Genomic DNA, 27,679 nt, shown 5'->3' with positions numbered 1-27,679 from the left:
CGTGTCCACCACGAGGAGGCTGTACCACTATCAGAGGCAGAGGGTGGCATGGAAATATCAGAGGAATGGGGCTGCATAATGGACTGATTGTAATGATTATCAGCAGCACTATTAGCATTTTTATTGCATTTAATAGATTAAATGTCACTATGAGCTTTAATCATGTATTTGCAGCCTATGATCTATTATGTCGTTACCTTAAAGGACCCAGGATACATCTTAAGTGTTCGTAACTGAAGGAAAGAAATCAACATGAAACAAGATAAATTATATATTTATGAACATATGGCAGGTATGTGAGTGCAGGCCCATAAACTCTAATGGTTGAATGAAAGGTTTTAGAGTGGCAACATGTTAAGGTCTGATCAAACAGGAGCTGCAGGGCAACTCCCTTATTTTAGATTTACACACAGAGGGTGGCGAGGACCCAGGTGTCGAGACACACACACACACCCACAGACAGACACACACAGACACACACAGTCCCCTCCTGGAGGCCATGATGGCATAGAAACAGGAGCTGAAAATCAATCTCCACATCTCCTCTATCAACCTCCAGATAATTAGAAGCTACAACAGAGTCATGAGGGCAGAAATTATTATTATGGGACTTTATCAAACAGCCAAAGTGTGATTGGAATTTGAGTATTTCGTGTCTGTCCACTACAAAATTTCATTATTAAGCATAGTTCATCATAATTATAGCTAATCATTCTATAATTATGTGTAATCATAATCATATGGTTTATGGAAACAGCAGGCTATACCACAGGCATAGGTTTGATTTCAGAACTACAATGAGGACACAATTAAGATAATGGTTGTTTAGAACTGGAGGCATAGGAATATTATCTACTGCAAGATAAAATTTAATATTAAAGCTTTCCATGTTGTTGATAAATGAAGCATCGTCAACTGACCATACGTTCAGTTTTTCTTTCATAGAAATCTAATACTCAGTGAAACAATGTTGCACATGTATCATCTAAACTGTGCTGTCCTCATCTTTGATGAATGATCAAATCTAGGATCAAATCACTTTTTCAGGAGATTAATTTTTAAATAAAAAATGTAGATGACATTTTTTACTTGAAAAACATTCAGTAGAGGAGTATTTTTAATCAAAAGTCTACAAAACACCTGCTACTGTATTTAACCTTGATGTAACTGAAGAATCAGTCCTTAACTATATTGTTATTATTATTATAAAATCTCATCCATTCTCCTTTCTTTTTTTTATTTCATCCTATGCTCTTCTGGGAAGGGCTGAGATAGAAAAGTAAAGTATATCACCAATCAGAATTTACCAATACTTGAATCATAATCCAGTGAGTTGTGGGAATATTTGCTTATATTTCCAGGTCACTGTCAATCAAATCGGATTGTACTCAACCCACAATTCCCGATGACGCAGAATATCTTCAGTTTTTGAGAGTTTAATTTTTAATTAACAAAAAACATGTAATTCTGAATATTTATGCTTTAGATTTTAAAACCACATTTCAGGGACCATAATTCGAATTATTTTAACAAATTAAATAGATGAAAAAAAAAAAAAAAGGACAGGAGGTTGCAGATTTCTGCACAAAGACAATACATTTATTCAAGTGTTCTCCAGCATACGGAGCCTTTATCTTCTCTCTGGACACTAAACATAAGTATGGGGGGGTTCAAAGTGGAGAATGACTGCTACATTTGCTGTACGAACTGGTCTTGAGGAAAAAGCGCAGAAGCCATAAAACAGTTATGACAGAAAGAAAGTCACACAGAGTGTCAACAGTATCACTGAATATAGACTTATTGACCTGCTTTGAACAGTAAAAATTAAACTTTTCTGATTTTTTAAAAACAAAAACAAAAACCAACGAAAAAAACCCCAAAACAAAACAAATAAGCATCAATTCAAAACATCTTGAAAACAGACATGGAGTATTACGGCATGGAATGTAGGATTAAGAAGCAATGCGTATTAAGCGTACATTATGCTACAGTAAAAGTTATTACCGTTTTTTTTTTCTCACACGATTTTCCCACAGATAAGCACCAACTACAGCAATCTCTAGTCTAAAACAATATAGGAAACCTTTCATTATTTGTTATCCTTATTTTTTCAAGTACAAAGTTAAAATGCCTTTGTTAATATATTTATATGAGTGAAATAATAGTTCTTTTCCATTACTACAAGGAACTTAAAAACAGTCATTGTCGAGACATGTTTATTTCTCTTCCAATCAAATATATTTTTCTTGATTAGATAAAATGTTTAGCACCATCGGAAACACCTACTATCCCTCTTTTTTTTTAATCCTTACAAAAGAAACCGAAGCATAAAACACCACCATGTAGGGCTGTGCAGTGAAGTGGAGACCGTTCATCTTAAAGCTGTCCATTGATCACATGACGTTAAATCTGGATTCACTTGACACAAACAAGATCAGTACGAAAAAATGCCGACTTGGAGTCTCCCTATAGCTAATGCTCAAAGCAAAGTTTTGAATCAAATTTGTCACTTGATTTTAATTTTTAACCTAAGAATCGTTTTTTTTTTCTAATTTGATGATATATATTAGCAAAGAATTATATTTGTACATCTCAATCGTAAAAATAAAAAAAACAAACCAAAAAAAAGATGAGAGATTTTGTTGAAAACAGCAACCGGAAAAACTATGTACAAAATGTACAAACATGAGGGGATGTTAAGTATTATAGAAGGAGTGGGGGGATAACATCTGGTTAAAATATCACAACACACATTTTGAGTTCATTTTGAGCCCTGTGTGCATGGACAAAAAATTATAGCAATAAGGTCACTTAAGAAATTAATTACATTAAGAAATTAAATTTCAAATTTAGAATCTTAAATATGATATAGATAAGTGATAGCATCTGTTTTTATTATCCTCTTTATTCTTTGAGTGCCGACGTCTTCGTCAAACACTGTGTCAGTTTTTCGTTTTGACAAACTGCAGCCTAAATCCTCCATGTTTAGCTTAACAGGTTACAATCCAGAGAATTTAGTTCATGTGAACGTAATCCAAATTTGGATCAGCACTTAAATCTGTCAACATGACGACTACGAGTTATCAGGGAAATGGCAGAGGCCAATAACTGTCCTTCATACGGGACAAAATATTACACAAAGCGCAGGACATAGTCTTTTTTTAACTCTGTCTTACATTGTACAATCTTAATAGAAGTAGACATTCTTTGACTCTGGGTAGTAACATACTGTATCGCTGCTTTAAAACAGGAAAACAATATAGATGATGGGAGAAAGGGAAGGGGATCTGGGGTTACAAATGTCGATCCATCTACTGTACACTGAGTCAAATAACATGGGTTTCACACATTAAAATCCATTCTTTCACTTCTATTGGCACAGCCCTACTGTATACAAAAAGTATTACACGAGGGTAGATCAGTTCACATCATAAAACAAAACAAAAACAATTCACAAGAACCAATTTCTTTTAAAAAAATATCAAGAAAAAAAGAAAGTATACATATAAAAGTGCTTTATAATGTTGATAAAACAGCACAAAATTGCTATAAAAAGGTAGAAGAACTTTGTGAAGCCGCACCATATTGTTGAGGATTTGCACCTGACAGTTTTTCAGTTTTGAGAGGTGGAGGTCGAGGAGGAGGTTTTCTGTTTACGCCTTCATGACCGCCTGTCACTGGATCTTCTGTCTTACAAATTTGCAGGTTGAGTATTTAATACCAACAATGTCACCTGTGACCCAGTGGAGGGTATAGTATATGTCTGATCACCTAAAAGGCTCTTTAGCCCTGAACCAGCAGCTATCAACCCTATAGCCAAAGTAGAACTGGTAGATTTACTCGTCTTATTTTCTATTGAGGAAGACAAGTTAGGTTTCAGTCTGACTTTGACTCAACAGGGGGCTCAACAAGTGATGGTGAAACCAAACAGACATGCTGCAATCTGTTGCCCCAGGCGACTTGTTTTACATCCATCAACTTGAAGGACACTTACTTTCATGCCCCCATTGCGTCTAAACATAGGTAGTTTTTACATTTCATTCATTTAGTCTCCCTCTCCCTCTCTCCCAATAGGCTTTTACCAGGTACCAGGTATGTGATTGCAGTCACACTGTAGCTGGTCTGATGGATGGTGGATCTGTGCACGCATGTGCTTATTTGGTCAAAGGGTTAGCACCACAATCATGTAATACAACAACAACAACAACACATCAACGCGGTTACTGAGGGTATCCCAGAACCTGCTGATGTGGGCAGAGGAACCAGACTGCACTTCCTGTCCTGTCACAAGCCCAACAACGATGTCTCCCAAGTGCCTCAAGGACTCCAGAGTCCAGACTGGGACCTGCTCCTAGTGTTGGATGCTCTTTGCAGAGCTGAGGTTGGTATACATTAAAGCAGAAGTAAGCAGAATGTTTGTGTTAATATAAGTCTTAAATAGTTATATCTTCCGACAGCAATCACTTATATAGAGTGTTTGAAAACACGGGTCTGTCAGTCACTCTGCTCTGCTGTAAGCCGAGAAAACTTTTCTTGTATCCTACAACCTTTATCCAATGAGGAGAGAGAACGGCATAAAGGGGCGGTCCTCTCTGTGTGTGCAGCCAAGGGATGCGCGTGAATCTGGTAACGTAGGGACGAGGGCGGGGACTGCTAACTCCATCGGCTGACAGGAAGTTAGCCAAAACGACCGGATCGCTTACTTCTGCTTTAAGACGGCGTTTCTCTCCGCCATCACATGACCCAAGCACGTCCATGAACGGCGTCAAGTATCAACAAGCTCCAGAGTTTCTACCCAAGGTACCGTCACCCTAATAACACCTCAACCAGACAGAAGATCCAGCGTTTGAAGCACCACCTTTGGCGGTCATTCAGGATTCACAGAACTGTAGTTACATTTGTAACTTTTGTTACCCAGCCCACCCGCCCCCTCTTCCTCCAGCCTCCACGCTTACTAACAGTTGTACAGTAATGTCATTGGTCAGGATGAAACTAGAAAAAAGTAGCTCACCACAGACTTTGATCTTAAGGTTTTTTTTTTTTTTTGAATGACAGAAAACATCATTTCCCATGTGGCTAGCTTCACTTTCTGTTTGTGCAGGTCCAGGCGATGAGCCTGAGCGCAACAAGGCTGAGAGATTAAATGAGCACCAGTAAAAACTGTATAAAAGCTGTAAAATGCAGAAAAGCGGACACGCTCCATTTTGCAGTCTACTGTTTGTCACTCCTATGTTTCCTGGAGTGAACAAAACGGCACAGAACATTTTTCCATTAAGTGTAAAAACATTAAACAAGTTTTTTTTTTTTTTGCGTTTTTGTTTTTTTCCAGCAACAGGTTAAAGAGCTCCGTATTGTCTAAAGTTGTAGTGCCACATGGGCTATGATGTTTCTCATCATTTTGGAGCACCATGGTATTGTAACCATATTACAGTAGTACCTTTTATTACCTTCAGTTGTGTATAGAAACTGTAAACAAAGAGGTATATGTGATTTGGTGTTTTGGATTCTCAGAGACACAGCTCTCCTGACACTGAAGAAAATCGCCTTTCTCTTCACATCTCTGTGAGGCTCAGTAGCTGGAAGCATGGCTGCACTGCAGGTGGGAATCTCGCAGTACGCTCACACAGCAGAAACATTTCACATAATTCAAAACCACTCTCTCAATTTCGGATGTTTCCCCGTCTTTTCCGTTCCCGTCTCTTTTAAAATACATATGTAGCACTTTTCTCTCTCAGTGTCTTGAGAAGAAAGCATAGTCTCAAGTATAGCTTGCACAAACAAATCAACAATACTTGATAACACTGCTAAAAGGTAAAATGACGTATCAAAATTAAATAGAATAAGAATTACAATTCAAATACAAGAAATAATGTGAAATCTACGTCAACGTTTTGCTTGCAAATTATACCAGAGTATAATTTGAGGATCAAGGCTCTTATTTCTAGTAACAACATACAGTTGTAGTTTCTAAATGGTTCAGAGCGAGTTCTTCTTGCTGCTCAAACACAGGCAAAGTAATCTTTGAGTGGTGCAAACAGGTGGCGGATAACAGGAACGCTCCATGATCTGCCCAGGAGCCTCTGCCTCGCCAGTCGGCTCATGTTGGACACGTCCGTATAGTGGACTGGAAAGCCAAAGATTCTGGCACAGGGCGACCAGACAGACCACAGGGTAGAGGACAAACAGGGAGGAAGACACACGGAGATAATCTTGAGATTTTTGATCTCTCTGTGAAACGTTATGTAAAAAGGGCGTGATCTCAAACGTTTACATACCTCTCCATCTCAGTGCACCAGAGGATGTCCTCCTTCTCGTTCATGAAGACGGGGAAGTGCTGGTCCTTGCCCTGCTTGATGGAGTTAGACCTGGTGGTGATGGTCCTCACCTTTTCAAACTGAAAGAGCAAAGGGAATGAGAGATGTTTAATGTAACGGTTGATGATCTCATGTGCTGGCTGTGACTTCTTGCTGCCACTGGGAGCCACTAGTGTGCAAAGTTGTGTACAGTATATCCATTTAATATCAGGTATTGTGTTTTTGAATACATCAAACACAACTGCATCCACTGTCACAGATATAGTGTGGAGAAAATATAAGTATTACTGTGATCACAGCAGTCAAACTACAACACTGTTTTTTTTTTTTCAAGTAAAGCAACACAAATCTTAAGTGTCAGACGCCACATGAAGGTTTCTCAACCAAGTGACGCATGCACTCCTGTTAAAGTTAATTGTGATTAATTTGGTTTAACTATCACGTTAAGTACCTTAGCTGTCCTTCCATGTTCTAAACATTCCTGGAGGTCCAGTCTGTCATTGCACATCGCACTCAGAGGCCTGAAAAGGAGAAACAACAGGAGTCACAGGTTGTACTTTACAACTTTGAGCTCTTGAGTAGATATTGCAGTTGTAGGATCATGCTGAATTTTGCATCTATAACAAATAACTTTAATATTTGCGACCGCTGGAGTATCATCATTTATTTTCTAGTGTTTTCTTTTTCCTTTTAGAAAAACAACATTAAAAGACATGTCTGTTGTAGCCTATATGAAAAAAAACTGAGAAAAAACAACATGAAAATAAGAAATAACTTATTCATTTAGTTGGTATGTAACTGTAATAATCACAGTTTCATTTAGAATAATGTTGAGACTATTTATAATAATTGTTTGCCCCTGTTGTCAGGCAGCTTGTTTTTCCCCACTGTGTATGTCAAAGTCTGCTGCTTCCCTCACCATTGACCCACCAACCTGTTCATCCCAGGAAGGTTACCCCAGAAGTAGCGGGCACGGTGGGCGGCAGACACCTCCTTAGCATCGATCATCACCGGGTTGCACTGAGGAAAAACACACATCAATCAGACAAAACAATGAAGGATGGCTAATATATATTAGAAAAGTAACCCTAACTCTATCCTTCATCCGAGAACCTCCATAGTACATTTTCACAGTGTCCAATCAGTCAAAGGTAATATTAATATTTATAATTATTGTAATATAATTATATATCTGTAATATTTTCAAACCAATAGCTGACAACATCTCTTTAGGATAATAAAATGCAACACTCTGGGAGAAGACAGTAGTATAGTGTTACGTCAGGATTAGGGGGGTTGACGTTCCCTTCAGTTTCCAAATCAATCAATCTGTCAGTCAGTACCACAAGGGGGCATTCACGATCCATCCCACTGCTGCTACCAGTGAGGAGGCTGACCTCTAAAAAGCGAGAGATGTCCCTCTTATCGCTGACACCCATGGCGACCACGTTTTCAAAGAGCCAGAAGAAAGGCCGATCCTCCCCGTCCTTCGGCCGAGCCTCGTGGAGCAGCCTGTAAAACTCAAAGAACAGGCGGCCGGTGCCCTCTGTAGGACAGACGCGGCCATTAAACCACAATGAGGACACAAATTAATGACGTTCTAGTGATTTCCTCAGTCAAATAATGAGCTTCCTTTGATTTTACCCCCAATTAATTGAATGAATGCTGCAAAATTAAAGTAAAGTGAACATACTGTAACTGGACCTACCATGAAGACCTTTCCTTGCAGGATTCACTATAGAGAGGTCGTTGCATGGGCTTCCACCAATAACTAGGTCAAAAGGACCCCACTCGTGTATCTGCAGACAGATAAGAGACAGAGTCAGATAAAGACAATATAGACTATATAGATAATGACACAGCACAACACTCCTCCAACTTCAAGGTCTTTATTGTCTCTTTTCTCTTTCTACCATGCACCATGAGTCCATGCACTTTGGTTATGAAGCAAACTAGCAGCAGATTTAGATCTTGATTTTCAGTGACGACAGATATTATGTTGGACGGAGGCTCCGGTTCCCTCTGGTTCACTAGTGCTCGAAAAAGGAGACCCACTGCTGTTTGAGAGCAGAAACATCTGTATATTAAATCGAAAATTCGAAGATATAACGTCCTCATCAGGTTTATAGTGCGATGGGAGTGGAAACGGTAACAGTAAACCCTCTGGATGAGAGAGCTTCATCAGAGTGAGGTCAGCTTCAGTGGAGCTGCGGCTCTGACCTTAAAACTGAAGTGGATAATAAAATAATAGCTACTTGCTCACTCAAGGGCACATTAGATTCATATTCATAATCTGCTCAACAGTCTGGTTTGAACCTTTCAGTTGCAGGATTTTTTTCCCCTCCTACTGTACTTCAACTTATGTTCCTCTCAAAGTTATTAGCATCAACCGGACATTTCCTTTTCCATAAATGATAAATGAATATTTGATGTGAGTAGCTGCATCCAAGATTTATAATGGATTATACAGTATAGACCTGTGGAAATAATGTTTGATATGATAGGAGCTAACCAGTGCAGACAGCGTGATCTTAGAGTAGCTTCATAACTAATGTGTAACAACAAAGCTGAACTTCTACTCAAGTTTTTAGGCGAACTGAACCATGTCACTTACCTAACTGAGCAAGTTTGTGTATAAGATTCCTACTAGGGCAGAGAAATTGAGTCTTTGGTGTTGTTAAAACACACTAGAAGTGGTTTCAATGTGAGAAACCTCCCTGCTTATCATCTTCCAGAATCCATGTAGACAGACTTAACAAGGCGAACTACTTGTGATGGATCTGTTTTTCTGGGACAGGAGGAGTTCATGTTTTTGTAGTATTTCTTTGGTTGCCCAGTGACACATCTGTAATCATAGCGAACCACCACCCAGTGTGTTCCTCTCGATGCACTCGGTCTCTATAATCTGCTCAGTTGTTCAACATGTGTTCAACCTCCACGTTTAAGACTCAAAAATCCGTTCCTGTTCTGTGCAGCTTGACTGGTCTTTGTCAGTGTCAGCGCCTCCTCAGGTCTGACCCCTCCAACACCCCCTGCTTTACTGACCAAACTGCTGTTATATAAGACACTAGACTCACATGTTTGCGCGTGACGTTCCTCACATCGCCAACATACATGATGCGACCCTGATGCCGGACGATCCCCACAGTGATGGAGTCTTCACACACTTCAGAAGCTATGTAACGATCCACTTGGATGCCAAGTTCCCTCAGAACCAGAAGCCCTAAAAACAGGACGGAGGACAGAGGTGAAAGGGTTAGAACGGGGAAAACGCACAAGGACAAAATCAAAACCAACGAACCCACGATAGAGGAAGCTCTGAAGCTGTTTCTGACTAACAGAGAAACGTTGATCAATACTGAAAATGACCACTCAAACCCACAGTTTAGAAACATGCTTATATCACTCTCCCTACCAATGTAATATTTTGATACCAGTCATGAATTGACGAATGAAATTCTTACAATGACTATGACGGTGTTGCAATAGCACTGCTGCATTTAAGTGATGTTTGATTTGAAGGCTAAGATCATGACATGAAAGTAAATGTGATATAGAAAAAGGGACCTATGGTGTAATGATCAACCAATATGGGTTTTTACATGGCCAGTACCGTTATATAGAGAACAGGGTGACCGATATGTAAAGTCAATATTGTCAATATGCACTTATTTTAAATTAAAAACTGCAAACTAAAATTTCCACATGTAAACTTGAAAGGAAATTGAAAATAAATTAAGTTTTAATGAGACTAAGAGAAAACAAAAACTCCACAAATAAAAAAAATTAGCAATATTCCCATAATATTCCCAATACCCATCAGAGACTGTACAGACCCCCACACTTTTTAAACTGGCTTTTAATCTGTAAACTGTTCTTTTTTCTTTTTTTTAACCTTCCACATTGTTTGTGTATCTGTTACTCCACATTGTTCTATATTTTATTGTGTTCTGTAAGCGCCTTTGAGCACTTGTAAAAGCATGTTATAAATGAAATGTATTATTAATATCACTATTGTGCAGAGTAGCAGCATACAGTACCTCACACATTGAAGTGTCACTATTTAGCTCCACAGCTACATTTACTACAAACTCTGGTGTCTCATACAGTTTTTGTTTAATTGGCCTCGTGAGCATTTTAATCAGCTAATTCAGATCATTCTTACATTAATTACAAATGGTGAAAACTGACACACTATTTAGAGAATGGGGTTTCTTGTCTAACCTGTTGCTATGCCGTCAAATAGCGACAGGACACGAATGGGCTTCCTCTTCTCCACCATGACCGGGGCGTAAACCTTTGGTGGCTCCTGAGATGGGACACAGAGATCAGAGATGAGAGACACAGGAGACGTCCTCAGTGAGACACTCAGTTGGGATTTATCTCGTTATACTCACGAAATCTTGGTCGTGATTATTTGCAAAGAAGTGCTGCAGACGGGTCGGCCAGTCAGAGCGACGCTCCAACAGACCAAACGCCCCCTTTTGACCACACATGTAGCAGTTCCACGGGTCCTCTTTGATGGCAGCGTGGGCCGCACCCTGACCGACGAGGAGGTCGACGCATTCTACACAGAAACACCTGAACACGGGACGAAGAGAGGAGTTGAATCTCATTAGAAGCTGTGGTTTAGTGTTTGTACAGTCACAATAATCTAACTGAAGTTTTAAATCTACCTCTGTTCTACCTTAAAAAAGCCTTTGGCAACACTGTGGATGAATTAGTTTGACACCTGTCAATAAATACTTGTTGGGTGATGCTGCATTTTTTCCTTGTACTACTAATACTAAAAACAGTGGTGCAGTGATCTGACTGAAAACACATAACTACACACATCCAGTGCTGGTAGATACTTAATTCATCATTTGTAAAGCATTACACTGACTTAATTGTTTTAATAGAAGTACTTAACTAACAAGAAACTAGTAACTACCTGGATTAATCCGTGTTAATAAATTACACACTCACTAACCGTTAGCACATGTCTAAATTGTGCATAAATGTACATCTGATATATAGTTTGTTAATCGTTTCCTTCCACTTAATAATCTCATGAACCACTGACGTCTCCTAATTGATTTTATACTTGAATTATAAATGCTGAATCTATCATTTAATAAGTATGAAAAAACAATCATCAAACACATTATAGATGAGCTAATCAATCCAGATTTAAACATTTATAACTTTATAGATTACATACTTGTTAGTATCAATGTAGGAAAAATGTCTATAAATGATGAATTAGATGTTCAATCATCATGTTTAAGTAATGCTTAACAGTGTGTAGTTAGTGTGTTACTGTTTTTTCACATCAGTGAATGCACCCACTGTTTATTTTGAGCTGACCTGACACCACCTTGCTGCTAGAAATACTCACTCGCACAACGAATGCGTCTCCATTCGCAGCTTAAAATAGTTACAAACTAATGCACTAAATTTACTGTGCTAAAATTGTTACCGGTTTATGTATACAGTATATATATATTTATATATATATATATACATATATACATACACACACACACACACACACATACATGTATATACATTTTTATTTAAAAAAAAGACTCTACTTTGTTGCGCTGTGTGCTTTTGTCTCTTGACGGCCCTTCTATTTAATGTATGCTGACTAATAAATGACTGACAGTTCTCTTCTACTTAATTTAGTTTCTACATCATTCAGAGGTCAGTAAGTCTTTGTTTTATACCTACAGGACCTTTTTTTCCAATGGTGTTAAATGTGTTTTGGGAGTTTTGAGAGGCCGTGAGTTATCGTCAAAATGTCATCCAAATGTCAAATGCCATCACACAGAAAACCATTGTTTACCGATCGGTCCAACATGTATCTGACAAGGCTGGATCTGTTCTCAGTGGTATTTTCTATTCTTCAATATCAGTCTGAATGTGTGAGGGTTATTTTCTTTTATAGCTGTTCCATTCAACCGACACACAACCACACTTTATACAATATTTGTGATCAGCCGCTGCCGCTGCGGCCGTCCTGCGGTGGCGGCTGACATCGCAGCTATGAGATATGTGACATCGCGACAAAGCCTCTATTGTGCGTATAGTTTGTGCAACGATGTGCACAATCCTGCTATCAATGACAGAGCAACCACTGATCTACACAAAGATGGTAGATTTATGTCATTTGGAGATCCAATGGAAAGATTTGGTCTAAAGGCTAAGAGGAGTTTCTGGAAACATTAAAACAGCATCATACAACTCTTAAAAACTCCTCAAAGAGAAACTCTGAAAGGGCAATTTATTTAAGTGCCAAACGGAACCAGTTCTTTATTTCTACTGTCCCATGACGTCTTGTTAAGCATGACAGGAAGTCTTGCCCCCTCTGCTGGAAGGGATGCCAGCTAATTGGGCACTCTTCTCACATCTTCTGGGACTGATAGACCATTAGAGCCAATGTGGGTAACTCTAGGAAATATGGCTTTAGAGTGGTTAAAACAAAAGGCTCTTCTGTTTATAGTCCATAAAGTGATTACAATGAACTGGCTTACACCGCTCCCTCCTACCCTGGACCAATGGAAACAAAGACTCTGGGATGTGGACTGTATGGAAAATATAACAGCAACGACGACTGAAACAAAGGATGAACACATTCACTTTGATAATTTGGGGTGAATAGAAACATTAATCAACTACATAAAGTGGGCCTACCTCTGGTCCTCTCCATCTTTTGTGTTCCTATACAGCTAATTGTTTTTTTTTAACCACTGTAATTTCTGAAAAAACATACATTACAACTTCACTGTAACAACAGACCGTCATGATTTCCATTAGCCCCCATAACGCAGCAGAAACCTCACCGACAGCAGTTGTTGTTTCCACACATGAGCACCTCTCGTCCTCCGCAGCAGATAGTGCAGTATGACTGGTAGCCGTCGTCGTCATATTGATATGCACATTCTAGGAAGCAGTTCTGTGAGGAAAAATAAAAAAAAGTGTTGGAAACTCAGCGAGCGGCTTGACATTTAAAAGAAAACTACATCTTACAGGGTCACATCAGGCGCTGCTCGGAATATATTCAGTTTATTATTAGCGTTGAAAGGAGCTCTGATTTTAATTATTTATATATTTATTTATTTTATGACCGAGTAGTGGGAGTTTAATCTCAAGACTTTTTTATGACCTCAATCACAGCTTACCTTACAGCTCTGGCACATTCCTCCTGCAAACAGCGGGTGCTCACGGCTAACATTCAGACTTCCACAGGAGATACAGATGTCTGCAGAAAAGAGTGCAAGTGCCGTATGTCAGTGTTTAGCAGGCGCAGGTCAGAGATGTGTGAACACTCTGCTGCTACAAACTTCAATGACTTATTTGAACAGCTGTGACGCAGGTCTAGATCTAATGAGCTTAGCTGGTATGTTTGGAGAGAACACACAAGGGAGCCAAGCAAGGCAGCAAAAAATCATGGAAATGTTATTTCTCCTTTTGTAGCGCCTTTTATCGTTTTATTAACACAGACGCATCATTTCTGCTGCTTTGCTTGTCAACAACAAGGCCAAGTGTAAAGCACCAAGGTGTTTTTCCCCTGAGACGCCCCCCAGTGCTGCTGCCAGCCACAGCTCACAGAGGACACATCACTTACCCTCTATGCTGCGGCACTTTTGTCTCACTTCATGAACGAGCCGCTCTGAAAACAGGAAACAAAGTGGGAGTCATGAGAAATGTAGGTTAACACAATCTATATGTAATATTACATTTGTGAGGTCAACAGTTCAAAGTCTGTTTCCTTTGAACTGACAATTTTATCTTTTATTCTTATGTACTCCTATAAAGGAGTTTAAAAAATCACAAGGTCATCTCAGAAACAATGTAATGACAATTAATTGTGATGCCATTTTCATCGTACACCCAAAACCTACTTATGTACCATTGTAAAGGGTCTTTGACTTTTTGTTTATGTGTGCCTTTAGACTGCAAATAGATTATTTTAAATGTGAATGCACAATGAACAACTAAATTATAGATTCTAAGATGGTGAAAATTGGTTATTTGCGGTATGCATTATGTTCTTGAGAACTACCAAACTTATATTTAGCACTAACAGAAAAACTGACTGTCAGAAGAAGAGTAAAGTGTGTGGCTAAATGTTTCAGTGACAATAAAAGGTACTCATGTAATCATGAAATGTGATGTCATTTTACAAACATTTGACAGATTATTTATGCAAAATTTGAAGGCCCTAAAAGTGAACCTTGTGGAACACCAATAGGAGGAGCTAATATTATGAGAGAAAACACATAAAGAACATTTCCAGCTAAATGATTGTGTGAAATAGTTCTGGTTAAATAATCAGATGTCTATGAATATGACAGAGATTGTAAACAGAACTACAGAAGCGTTTAAGTATTAAATCTAAGATAATCTAATTATGGACTAAACTAACACTGTCAGTTACTGTATTAGTGATTATTTCTCAGGTAACGCTCAGCACTGACAAATAACTCATGTACAAAACATCTTACAGGACATTGATGAAGCACACTGGGGATAAACCTTGACAAACATCTATTCATTGCCTGTTGAACAACAGTCTGAGTCTTTTTGTCCGGTCACATCATTCACTTTCATCTTAAACCTGTCACTCTAATGGAGCTTTTGTTCATACACAACTTCTCTCCGACCACTTACTCTGATATACAACTCCCCGAGGGAGGGAATATAGAGTTCACGACTCCTATTTAACCTAATAAACGAGGCGCCTTACCTCGTGTCCTCTCATCAATGATGTCCTTGACCTTGGGTTTCTCTGCTGTGCTTTTGCGAGGCTTTTTGGCTGGAGGAGGCGTGTAGGCTGCAGCTTCTGGCTCCACCCACATCTCGGGGTAGACCTCTTTGTAAGGGTTGCGCTCCTCTGTGGTGCACATCACATCAGACAATTAATATAACAGGCAGGCAAGCGCGATCAATTATTAAATGATGTGTTTATCTAGAGACACGTTGGAAGTTTTCACACTCCCAGCGGCTGTCAAAGTTAGACACAACGTCAAGAGTTAGAGCTTCCATGATATTGACTTCCTCTTACCCTCTGGTGGCTCTAAGGCCTTGGGTCCAGTGGGTTGAAATCCTGACATTGCCCAGTCAATCATCTGCTTGTTCAGCATTTCCACTGATTTGGAGGTTTCTGTCTCATCACTGTCGGGGCAGGCCATGAAGGCTTTGCCTGCCCGGCTGCTTGCCACCTATGAATACATTAAAACATTTATGACTCTGGGTTGATCCTCAGTTGACCTGTGGAGACGATCATCTACTCATTTAGTGTTTCATCAAGGACACAGCTACTGCACATATTTTTTTATTCCTTGTTAAACATTGGACAGCGCTTCAGGGACCCCATTTTGTTTCTGCCTCCCTGTGCTGTATTGTGCATGAAGCGAACGTCTTCTGCTAATTATACTAATTGCAGGAAAGTTTGTACCATGATGATGAGAGGCCCCTAGATCATTCAGGGAAGGAACTTGGGAAATATACAACATTATTCCTTTGGAATTGGAGGATGAATTAAAAAGAAATTAATCCACAAACAGAAATAAAAACCTCTTGTTATTGCTGTTTATGGGTTGCACATGCAGTATAACAGTAAAACATATTAAGTAGTGAGTTTCAGACATACTGTTGGCAGGCATATCTTGAATTTTGGAGAGAGCTAGGTGAGCTGTTTCCCCCGGCTTCCAGCCTTCAAGCTAAGTTAAACTAAATGTCTGTTGGCTCTGGCTTTATTTCTAATGCACAAACATTAGAGTGGTCTCAGTGGAAACAACTGTGCAACACTAATCGGCCAAATGTCCTCTGACAGTAAGAAAAAAATGCGTCTATAGAATTTCCTATTACAAGGGCGCACTAAAATTACTTGAGTGAATTTAATACGCATCCCATTTTCATGATGAAATGCACCAGGAAATAAATTCAAACTGAAAACAAGCATTTTAAAATTCCATTGCTCCAGCACTGACCTGTAGCACTTCGTAGATGGCTTTCTTGTACATGGGCTGCTTGTTGTAAGTTGGTTGGTGAAAGGCATTGTGAAAGGAACTTAAAGGCATGAGTTTCTCTACACAGACCTGAAACACAGACACACACACACACACACACACACACAAAAATGTATAGTCATTAATATTGTTGTTGAGTAAAATGTGTCAAAAGATGAAAAGATGGAAAAGAGCAATTGGCTGAGCAAATAAAACAATAAAAAAAAAGATTATTATGAAGTGTGTGGTTGTCACTATAAATGGAAGTCTGTTTTGCTTAATTCCTCGTGAAAAAAAAAAAAATCACCTCACAGTAATATTAATGTTGGCTTTAAACACTCACCACTGAGAATTTTCCATCTCCAAACCACATGACCCATCTGGTTCCCTCAGCAGCTCTGCTCCGTCCCGTCATCCACCAGGATACGATGCGGCCTGGCCACCATGAGAACCCTCGCAGCTTCCCCCAAACCAGCTCGCCGATGCCAAAACCACGACCGTCCTGCAGCCAAAATAAAAGACGAACCATCCGCTCTGTATTCACTTCTGGCCATAGTTGGGAAACTGTTTTAAACACCGTCTGTCTCAGGTTTTTTTTTTATCACTGATTAAAAGTCTTACATAAACATACATACAACGTAAAATGAAATATTATAACAATAATTAAAGGTGATTACCTATAATATGAGTGCTGCTGCACCTAACAATTATTTTCATCATCTATTAATCACCCAATTATTTTCGTGATTAATCACTTAACCATTTACGTCTGTAAAACGTCCAGCAACAGCCCCAGAACACAGCAGTCAACTCTTATTATCACGTAAGATAAAGAAACGCTGCACATGCTCACTGCTGAAAATTGCACATCAATTTCCTGTAATTAATCAACTAATTGTTTCAGGAAAATCTCAAACTCAGTGAATGAGACAATTTAAGACTTTAAATTTACCCAAGAGACATGCCTTTACATATTTAGAGCCATGAATCTCTATAATTGTTAGAATTAAATACTGTATACCATATTTGGTGTAAACTGTATAATCGTTCATACACAAACCAACTATAGGCCACCTGGTTTTTATGCTGCTGTATTACAACAAATTACAGCAGCTCCACTCTGTACTCTGCATCGTATTTGGCATCTTTAGACACTCTGACAGCTGTATAAGACCCCAGCTGAATCATTTCTCAAAACATGAACAGCTACCTGGCTCCGCGAGGATCACCCTGGCTTTGAACTGAGATCTGAGATCTCTGTTGTAAAATCCTCAAGAGTCCGCAACCAGATATCAATCAGTGTGAGTGAGGTTTTCGAGATGATCTTACCTCGTACTCGGGCTCAGTGTCTGCAGACTTGGGGCACGCCTTGTCTCCACCAGGGGCTCCGGGCTCAGGGGTCGTGGCCACAGTGGGCGAAGCTGGGTCAGTGGGCTGCTGCTGCTGTGGCTGTTGCTGCTGCTGCTGCTGCTGAGGTGGTGGCAGATGTTGCTGCTGCTGTTGTTGTTGTTGTAGCTGTTGTTGTGGCAGCGACGGCTGTGATTGCTGTTGATACTGAGGCTGAGACTGACACTGAGTGTGCGACTGAGGCTGTGGAGGCGGCGGCTGCTGTTGCTGCTGCTGCTGCTGCTGCTTTGAAGGCTGCGGGTGCTTTATTATTGAGACCTCTTCTGTCTCGGCCTCTGTTTCATTCTCCTCGTGATCCTTCATCGCATTCATCGCTGACATCAGTTTGGCCTTTTTCTCTGCCTGAAACACAGTGCAGTGACAGCCGAGATAAAGACAGGGCTTTGCAGTTTTGATCCACGTGGATATGATTTTCTACCTAATACATATGAAGACACTGTTGAAGAAAATACCCGTGGAAGTACATCAGAGAAATGAGAGAGAAAGAAGCTTACAAACAGATGGGTGCACTGCAGACTGAATGCTTGCTACTCTGTGCTATGGACGCAACTTGGTCCTCAAACATGTTGAGGTTTGTTAACCAGCCCTTCAAGCATCCGTTCGCTAGGCTAAACACGTCCTGAGGTTTATTTGTAGAGGACACAAAGAGATTAAACTGATCCCAGCCTCTCATGTGACTGGTGGAAAGACAATAAACAAGTGTATTTTACAAATTGTCACGCTGCTCCTTCTTCTTTTTTTCATGTATTTATTTTTTGGGCTACTTTTCGTGGGGAAGAGGAACCACACTCACAAATTATCACATCATCAAGTTGTTCTGGCACAGATTTGTTCACAAACAGTTACTCATTGACACCCTGAACAGACACAGGGGCAACATTAGCATTTGTTTGGAGGCCGCCTGGCAAACTCATGTCCAATACTCACTTTTAGTTTTTCTTTCCTTTACACCAACCCCTGAAGGAAAACCATGTTCTTTAGCCACTAAATGCTCCAGTATATTTACTATCTGGTTAAAGATAAAGTAAAACTGTTGCAGCTGGAAAAAAAAACTCATGAGAGCAGTGAGGCTGAACCAAAACAAGGAGCTAAAAGGTGCTAGATCAGAGGTTTTCACAGCAGAGCCTGTTGATAAATCTGTGACTTCTTCACTTCTTACAACCTGGTTTCACCCACCACACAGTCAGTCACCCTCAGAAAGACTACTTCAGCTTTAAGTAAACACTGACAATTTCAGTTTGTCCTGCTGCTGGTAGCTGAATGGTTACAACGCCCACCAGATAACCGCAACGTCCGTGCATTGATTGAGGCCGGGGACATTAGCTGCCTGTCACACCCCTTTTCTCTCCCCCATGTTTCCTGTCTGCCTCTCTACTGTCAAAAAAAACAAAAAAAAACACTCATAATTTATCTTAGAAAAAGACAAATGCATTACACCAGTGACTAAGTTTCATTTATCCTGCAATGGTACAGTTATGTCCATGCAGGGGTGTCAATAAAGTTTTACAACTGGCAGCTACAGCTAGAAGGAGAGTGTTTTTTAGCCGTTTAGCTGAACAAAACAAGTGGTGCACTTCACCTCTGCTGTGAACGTGCAGAATCATGACTGTGGGAGCCTGAGCGCCTTTGTAAACACGTCTTTATCTCCGCCTGCAAGGTCCATTCATCAGCAGCAGTGTATACAGTAACTCTATAGTGTCCTTAGCTGCAGCGGAGAGTTCACTGGGTTTGTGGTACCTGACACTGAACCGCTAGGTCGATCAGAGAGGACGAGACGCAGCCGGGACTTAAGCCTCTCACAGTAAATCCCCAACAGCTGCACTCATTCTGATCTCTTTCTCTCAAACACACACACGGTAGGACTCACATGCTAACTTTCTTCTCTCGCTCTCTTTCTCTTTTACTCACACACACACACACAGAATATATATCTGCAGTCCCATATGTAAACACGTGTTAGTCATACTATAGGCTCCACGTGAGAGCAGTGCTGCACAGCTGTGCTTACTTTCCTCGAGTCGTTTTCTCAGGTTCTCAGGTCTCACACACACTGTAAATGTCCAGAGCTGGACCCGAGCGTGTGGGAAGAGGAGGAAAAAAAGGGAAGTAGGGGAGAGAGACTGAGCGAGTGTATAGCACAATCCTCCGTCCTCTCTCCCAGTGTGACTCGTAAACAATAGCGCCTTTAAGGGGAGGTGGTGCCTAGATGGCGTGGGGAGGGGTATCTGCGCAGAAGAGTAGAAACATGTGCTCCTCAATCAAGAGGCTCTGCTGTGGTTTATAAATATCTGTACTGTAGTGCTGGATGGATGGTTCAAAGCCCTTGGCCATATGCGTTAGGCCTCTTGGCTCCGGCACAAGCACACTGGAGTTAGTGTTCGACAGGCTGCTTGGATGTGTGGTTCCAGATGGTAAACTACAAAAACTAACAAATGTCAATTAAAGTGCTGAATGTGCACTGGGAGAATCAATCTGTGATCATATTGGCAAGTGAGGAGAGTAGTCACTGGTGCAGTCGGAAATAAACGAGTGAATTGTTTTGTTTTTTATGAATTCGAGTCGAGCTTCTTCCTCTCTGGTGAGCAGGAATCACAGGTATACTGGGAAATCTGCAAATGCCAATAAAGCAGCTGAGCTACTGTCGCTGTGCTCACTTTTCTTTTTGTTGCTGTGTTTAGGGTCGGACTGTCTCCAGGGCTCCTTCTCCTCCTCAGAGCCAATGAGAAAGTGACGCTGAAAATGCCAGTGGGGGGAGGAGAGAAAGTACAGTGGCTATAAGAACCAGATATTTGTCTCTGGACTTCTTCCCAGTTGTAAATGCCCCCTTTTGGGGGCCTCACAGTGTGTGTGCAGCTCCACCAGCAAGACAGGCCCTCTGAGTCTAAAGGGGAAAATAGGAAAGGAGGTAGCAGAGACACAATGCGGTCTTTATCATTTACGCACGCCTGCCCGTCACTGACAGCTCAGAAATACCACCACTTATATCCGCTGTCACGCCGTGCTGAAGACAAATGCCAAAAATGACAGCAGACATACTGTAGATGTATAAACACGGGAGAGGAAGTGTGTTTAAACAACCTCACAGTGAAAAACATCAACTCTTTTTTTCCCCTCTTGGAAAAAAAATAGGTTATATGTGAATTCCATGGAAAAGCAAACTTGGGTTACTGTACTTACAGTAATTGTGGACTTTGTCATGGACATAGTGAAACCAGAAGCTCTACAGGCTGCCGGCAGAGTGTGGAGACATGTTGGGCGCACAATAAGGGATAATCTGACTTAGAGGCCGTGCAGCATGATACCCTGAGGGCTCAAGGGGTGACAGAGTGCACTGGGAGGCAGAAAAAAAGAGAAGAGATATTGGTCTCTGGGGTGTGCGGATCATACTTTTAGGATCCAATCTGATCTGGGCTGTACTTGTTAACAAAAAGGTCACGTTCACAGCGTATTTATAAGACAACAACTGTCTATTATAAGGTTGTTAACTTTACAGGGAAAACGTCTTAGTTTTAAGAGGTCATGGAGTCAAAAGTGTAGCAGTTGAGATGAAACACTGTTGTACAGGCTCTGAAAGCTTGAAAAAAAAACATATCAGAGGAGACGATGCCACCAAAACAACACAAACATGCATGGTGCAAATACTGATTAAAGGTACAAAGTTAGATGAAACAAACTGTCACTGTACATTACTTCCTCACACGACGTGACAGCGAGCCTTTGAAGCAACACAAAAGAGTTTGACCTTTGAATGCAGTCGTCTCTCATGCGCAACAGGCAGGAGAGACACAGCAGGGTCTGCTTTTTGTAATTGTTTGATGGATTATACAGTGAGATATGTCTTCAGTGCACCGACCTCCTGCGCTTATCTGCTGAGCAGGACTGTGCACAAACTGTAAAAACTTCCTTAAGCAACGACAGGTGTAGTTAACTCGAGCTGCTCCAGATCAAGAGAGGAAAAAAACAAAACTAAAAAAAAAAAGAAGCCAAGGTTGATTTTTTCTGAAGTGAAATAATGTTTGTAAACGCACAAGTGGCAGGTTGTGCTGTGCAGCAATGTGGCTACTGCATTCATTAGCCAGATTTTTTTTTTCTTCTTAGCACAGATCCCTACAAAGGCAGTTTATTTCACGAGTGGCCTTGGGGGGGGAGTGGTGGGGTGTGTGTGTGTGTGTGTGTGTGTGGGGGGGGGGGGGGGGGGGGGGGGGGGGGGGGGGGTCACACCAAAGAGGCCATCTGGTTCTCATTGTATTGCGTCCTTTTGAGAGATAATTAGGAATATTACAGAGTCAGCTATGAATACATAAACAGAATTCCCCATGAATCCACAAGTGGAGTTGTAAAAAAAAAAAAGGAAAAAAAAGGAAAAAAAAAAAAAGCCCCCCCCCTCTCTCCACTTCCCCACCCCCTAAGGAGGCTGCTCGCTTTACTCCAAAGCTCTTCAAACACTTTTATCAAATTATTGTTCTCGTAGTAAATCTATGTCGTGAGTCAAACAGAACAAAGTGCACGATGATAGGAAGGAAACGGCTCTGAGGCCTACACAACAACTTCACCTTTTTCCCAGTTCTATGTTATGTAAGGTTAAAAACTCATGCAGGCTCTGAAAAAACACAAGCAACAGTTTTAAAGTACATGTGTTTGACCTAAAAGAGTGATGTTAATCTGACATTTCTAGGCACTGCTATGGAACAGGAAATAGTTTCAGCGCATATTCACCCCACGGGAAAAACTTTTTTCATGCAAGCAACTTTTTTCCCAAACACGGCTAAAGCCTGCTCACTCTTCCTTTTTTTAAAGAGACGGTTTCCCTTTAAGCTGTGCAGAGCAGATGGTCCACAACAACTCTCGTGGAAATACCTGAAGTCAGCATATTCCCCTCGCTATAAGCAGGCTAATCAGACATGCACACTATCCCCCTGTGTTATCAAACAAACAATGCAGTGCACATACCCATACACGCCAGCGCGCAACCCTCATAATCCAGTGTGGGGCTTCAGTTTTTTTCACCCCCACTCTCGGGGTAGAAGAGATCGCTTAAAAAAAGAAAGCATGAACATTTCTTTGTCTGGGAATTCAGGGTCAGGTGATTGCCGACAGGAATTCTGGTTGGATAGAGAGGACTTGCAAAATGTTGGCAGCGAGCCAAGAGGCTGTCTTGCAAGCAGGGCTGGAAATTTGCTGCAAACCTCATCTTCACCCTCATATCCATAGCACAGAGTTCATTTCCATAGCTGGGGGAGGGGTCAGGAGAAGAATAGGGGAGGGAAACGGAGAGGGAGAGACGGAGAAGTCCACTGTAACACAAGGCACATGAAAAAAAAGAGAGAGAGAAATCCTGGAGAAAGTGCAAGATGGCAGTAACCCTTTCAGCCACCATGTCCTCCCTGTTGCAGGAGCAAGCAACAGAAAACTGCTCTGTGGTGGCGGGAGCAGAGGCAAAACTGAAGGCTATGCATCACATTACTCCTCAGGAAAAAGCACTTTGATGCCAAGAGAAAGTCTTTGTGCAAATTAGATCAAAGCTTGCAGTGCACCAGATGAGAAAAAGGGGGAAAACACAGGCACAGTCACAATTTGCATCTTGCAAATCCCCTTAAATCTTAGCCCAGTGGAGCCACTTGTTAAAGAAAATCCACCTCTGTTTGGAAAATGTAAACTGCCTACTTGCCTCGTATTTTACGACATTTCACTTGCGGGACTCCGGCATGTCCCGCTAATTTGGCAATATTTCCTCCCTGGAGACATTTTTATGGCCGCTCCCCGAGAGGAGAGCAGAGGGGGGCGGGGAGGCAGAAGAAATGGAAGACCCCATGTTGATACTACGGAGACTCCTCATTATGTAACAGATGAAGTTGCACTACATCACATTACGACCAGAAGTCATATTTAACGTGACTAAATAATGAGCAATATGGGGAACTTTACATTTATGGAGATTAAATCGGTGCAGAATTAATGTTTCGCAAAAGAAACCAGAGCTTGGATGAGTTTTCTACAGATGGAGGGCTGTGTGATCTGACTGGATGCAGTAAAAATACCTGTGTATTACCAGGAAACCAATCTCACCACAACATTTGATCATGTGATACAACCCAAAGGCTCCAAAAACCATCAGGCCTTTGTAGTGATGAGATTGTTTTGTCAACTGCCCTTTCCAAGATCAACGAGACATTTACAATCTCCGTTATTAAAATCTCATCAATGAGCGCTCAGAGAAGAGGAAATCATAACATCTACAACTCTGTAGGCAACTTCCAAACAATCTCCATCTGCTGAGGAAGCCCATGTGAAATGATCAAAAGCCTCTAGACAGCTGCAAAACAGAGCTTGTGGTGGGATTATTTTGTGAACTCCCAGGATTTAACTGTTTGTTATTGCTTTACATTTACAAGTAAAGCCTCATTTTCCATCAAAGAAATAATCCAACAAAAGTTTAACCCGATCTAACTTTTGTTATAATGCATTGATACATATTCCTTATTGATTACTTAATACTAATCCTTACCCATAATCTGAATGGTGTAATTATCATAATTATCACGATTAAAGTCAAAATCACTGCAGCCAATTATACATTTTGTAAGTTGTAAAATTCTCCCTCTTAAATTTATGATCGCGTTTTGTTTTGAACCAGAGAACAAGAACAAATAACTTCAACTTACTTAATTACTTTAAATGCATGAGTGGTTGTTGTGGTAAATTAGGACCAGATTTTTTTGGAAAGAAAAGTTCCTGTTACATTTTTAAAAAATGTTAACTCTCTAAAACTTTGCATAAAAACATTTCTTTTTGTGAACAGGAGGGAAATGATGACACACCCCTGGTGGCCTAGTGAATAAGGCACATGTCATATAAACGCAATGTCCCCAGTTTGATGACTCTTGTTGCCTGTCATACCCCGCTCTCCCTCCGCCTGTGCTTCAAATATCAAAAATATATATATATTTTTTTTCTATTTGGTTGAACTGACCCTTTAATGTAGAATCATTTCAGCTCAGCTTCAAAACATCAAAAGCGCTCAGAATTATGAAAATCTAAATTTACGACAACCAGGAAGCATGAATCATGTCAAGGCATCAAACACATGTGTTCGCCGCAGCTGCATGTGATTCTCCCTCGGCTAATACAATAGACCAGAACAAAGCCAGGATACGCAGGAGCCCTGGAAATCCACTGAAATAAATGGTACCGTCATGAGATATCAAATGACCCATCAAATACACTTGGCCTTAAATGCACCACGAGGCCCCATCTTGGACCCTGGCAGCTTTAGTCCACGCCTGTCACTCGCCCTTGCTCACTATGGTGGCTGGGGTACTCACCTCCATCTTCCACTTGGACAGCCACTCCTCTCTGGTCCGCTTGCTAATGTAATAAGGGTCACCAGCCTGGAAGGTTATTCTGGGCATGGGCCTCTGACGAAGGCTGATCTCCCAACCAACTCCCCCTCGCAGCCTGCCTCGACCTCCCTGTTTAAGGTGTTCAAAAAAAAAAAAAAAAAGTTAGCTACTTGTTTTTGATTTCACTCATCCAGATTTTCATTCTTTTTTTCTTTTTTTTTGTGCATCCAATCTGTCACTAGAGCCTGTGAAACAGACTCTACTTAACAAGTGAGTAATTTGTAGTTGAAGCAATGGGATTGTCTAATTTCTGAAGAGATGGTGACTCACACTGTTTGTGTGCGACCAGCTTGTGATTGGTCAGGCAGCAACAAGTGAGGCCACAGTGTGTGTGTCTAATCACAACTCCCTGGCAACAAGTCTCAAGGTCACCAGCACCGACTAAAACAAGGAGCTCCCCAAGTGTATTTGATATTTCAGATCTATACACCATTAGGTACCATTTCTTTCACAAGTCCAAAGGCAAGAGAACTAATCTGTTTTTCTGGACCTTGGATATTGGCGGCTACACTGAGCTTCTTAGTCTGTCAGTGGTGCAGGAACAGTTTACTTCTAGTGCAGGGGTATCGCCATACATTTGTGGAAAGAGCAGGAGAGGCAAAAGATTTAATGATACAGTACACAGAAATAAAGTGAAACGTTAAGACATCGATTCACTTTCTTGCCAAGAGTTAGATGAAAAGATCAATACCACTCTCATATCTGTCTAATGCATATTATCCTGAAGCCAGCAGTTGATCTGGTTAGCTTAGCACAAAGGCTGGAAATTGTGGCAAACAGATAGCCTGGCTCTGTCTTAAGATAATGCGCTACACCTAAATCTCACTAATTAAAACACTATATCTTATTTCTTTCATCGACCAAAACCAAAGTTTAAAAACAAGCTTTCTTGCGGAAAGGTAGAGGACAAAAAACTATCCTAATGTAATAAACAGGAACCTGCAGCCAGTTAGTCTAGCTTAGCATAAAGACTGTGAGCACAAAGGTTATCCTGGCTCTGACCTAAGGTCGCAAAATCCATCTACCAGCACCTTTAAAGCTCATTAATTAACTAAGCTAACAGACTCCAACTTAATATTTAACAGACAGATATGACACTGGTATCAGTCATCTCATTTAACTCTCTGCAACAAACCAATAATATCACAGAGTTTCCAAATATGTCAACTTTTCATTGAGGGAACTAGACTATGTTTTGACAAAGCCAGGTTAGCTGTGTCCAGTCTTTGTGCTAAGATAACTGGCTATTAGCTGTAGCTTCATATTTACTGATCTAACTCTTAACAAGAAAATAAATAAGTGAATTTTCCCCCAAAAAATATTACACAATACCTACTCAGCTTCAGTCATGCAAAACAACATGCAAACCTCCACTAATCCAACATCCTGTAATACAGAATAAGTAATAAAACTAAAGGACATTACTATAACAACACCGGATGGACTGACATTTGGACAACATACCAGTACAGTGATAGTATTTCTGCTCCACAAACTCATCATAGCACTTTTGCTCAACCTGCACCAACCACCGTCTATCACGTTGCCAAGTAGAGGATTCACAGTTTGTGACAGGAAAGATAACTCAGAGCCAGAAAAGGAAGCTACAGCCCTGGCAAGTGTGAAAGACACCTCATGAGTTACATCAGCCAGAGAACAAAGACACAAACAGAGCAGAAATCTTACCTCGGTCTTGACTGCATCACCCCCATCCTCCTCCTTGTGCTCCACATCTAGAAAGAGGACAGCGACACAATGGATGGCCTGAATCATTCACAGGAAGAGTGGAAATTGGCCACATCGGTTATCTCTGCTGCATCTGTGTTAAACTTAAGTGGCTTTTCATTCATCAATAACCCATGTGACACATTTATTAATCCAGATTGTTAAACTTGCCCTCCATATCGTCCCATTAACTCTATATTTGTCAAGTGAAATGAATAAATCTGCTGAGATATAGTGGCTCTGGAAAACTCCTTATGCATGCTCGGAGTGGTTCTGGGATCACCGCAGCTTGTGCACTCAGGTGCCATAAGAAGGTTTGATGCAACCCAGAGGGTTTGGATTGGCTGCCCAGGTTGTGATGAGTGTGGAGAGGGGCCATGTTTATTTTGGCAAGTGTCACACTTCTGACCTTATATCCCCTCTAAATGAGACACGCAGCTGGTTGCTATTAGCATGACCCCTCCCACACCGCTGACACTGAGCCGTGAAGGCAACAACGTAATGCTTCACTTCTGCGACTCTGAGGCCGTATATAACCTCCTTGCCAATCTCCAAAGCCCCGGCTGCATCGAGACATGAGTCTCTCCTGCTGCTGTGGAGTTATGCAGAGGTGGGCCGCGGTGAAGCTGCTATTTGTCTGGCTTATTTTGAACAGAAAAAAGGGTGGTAGAGCCTATTAAAAAAAGCTGCTACGTTGAACCACTACTACACAAGTGTCCTATCTTTGGGGTATAGTGTTAAAAAGTTATTGCTTAAGCAAATAATTGCACTTTTTTTTCAGTTTTTTCAGTTTTAATCTTGACAAAACGATCTCACCTCAAAGTCTGTTTAGTGT

The 27,679-nt window shown here is 40.8% G+C and overlaps 1 protein-coding gene across 2 annotated transcripts in view; it reads right to left on the bottom strand.

The window, feature by feature from the left end:
• Positions 1-4,552: 4,552 nt before the first annotated feature.
• dnmt3ab (DNA (cytosine-5-)-methyltransferase 3 alpha b) overlaps positions 4,553-27,679 on the bottom strand; it is a 36,897-nt gene continuing 13,770 nt past the window's right edge. Inside the window, exons 5-23 of one of the 2 annotated variants that reach the window (XM_083998136.1) lie at positions 26,806-26,852; positions 25,042-25,188; positions 17,642-18,061; positions 16,656-16,814; positions 16,295-16,402; positions 15,367-15,523; positions 15,049-15,195; positions 13,927-13,971; positions 13,481-13,560; positions 13,142-13,254; positions 10,712-10,895; positions 10,539-10,623; positions 9,392-9,537; positions 8,023-8,113; positions 7,712-7,860; positions 7,234-7,334; positions 6,766-6,835; positions 6,276-6,394; positions 4,553-6,141 (exon numbers count right to left, since the gene is read on the bottom strand). In XM_083998136.1, the coding sequence (XP_083854262.1) occupies positions 6,000-6,141; positions 6,276-6,394; positions 6,766-6,835; positions 7,234-7,334; positions 7,712-7,860; positions 8,023-8,113; positions 9,392-9,537; positions 10,539-10,623; positions 10,712-10,895; positions 13,142-13,254; positions 13,481-13,560; positions 13,927-13,971; positions 15,049-15,195; positions 15,367-15,523; positions 16,295-16,402; positions 16,656-16,814; positions 17,642-18,061; positions 25,042-25,188; positions 26,806-26,852 (2,510 nt within the window). In that variant the 3' untranslated portion in view covers positions 4,553-5,999. The remainder of the gene's footprint in view (positions 6,142-6,275; positions 6,395-6,765; positions 6,836-7,233; positions 7,335-7,711; positions 7,861-8,022; positions 8,114-9,391; positions 9,538-10,538; positions 10,624-10,711; positions 10,896-13,141; positions 13,255-13,480; positions 13,561-13,926; positions 13,972-15,048; positions 15,196-15,366; positions 15,524-16,294; positions 16,403-16,655; positions 16,815-17,641; positions 18,062-25,041; positions 25,189-26,805; positions 26,853-27,679) is intronic. The other variant, XM_083998137.1, reaches the window with a different exon arrangement.

This window comes from Trachurus trachurus (assembly GCF_905171665.1).
Source record: "Trachurus trachurus genome assembly, chromosome: 22".
NCBI classification, from domain to species: domain Eukaryota; kingdom Metazoa; phylum Chordata; class Actinopteri; order Carangiformes; family Carangidae; genus Trachurus; species Trachurus trachurus.
This window is presented reverse-complemented; position numbering and strand designations above follow the sequence as displayed.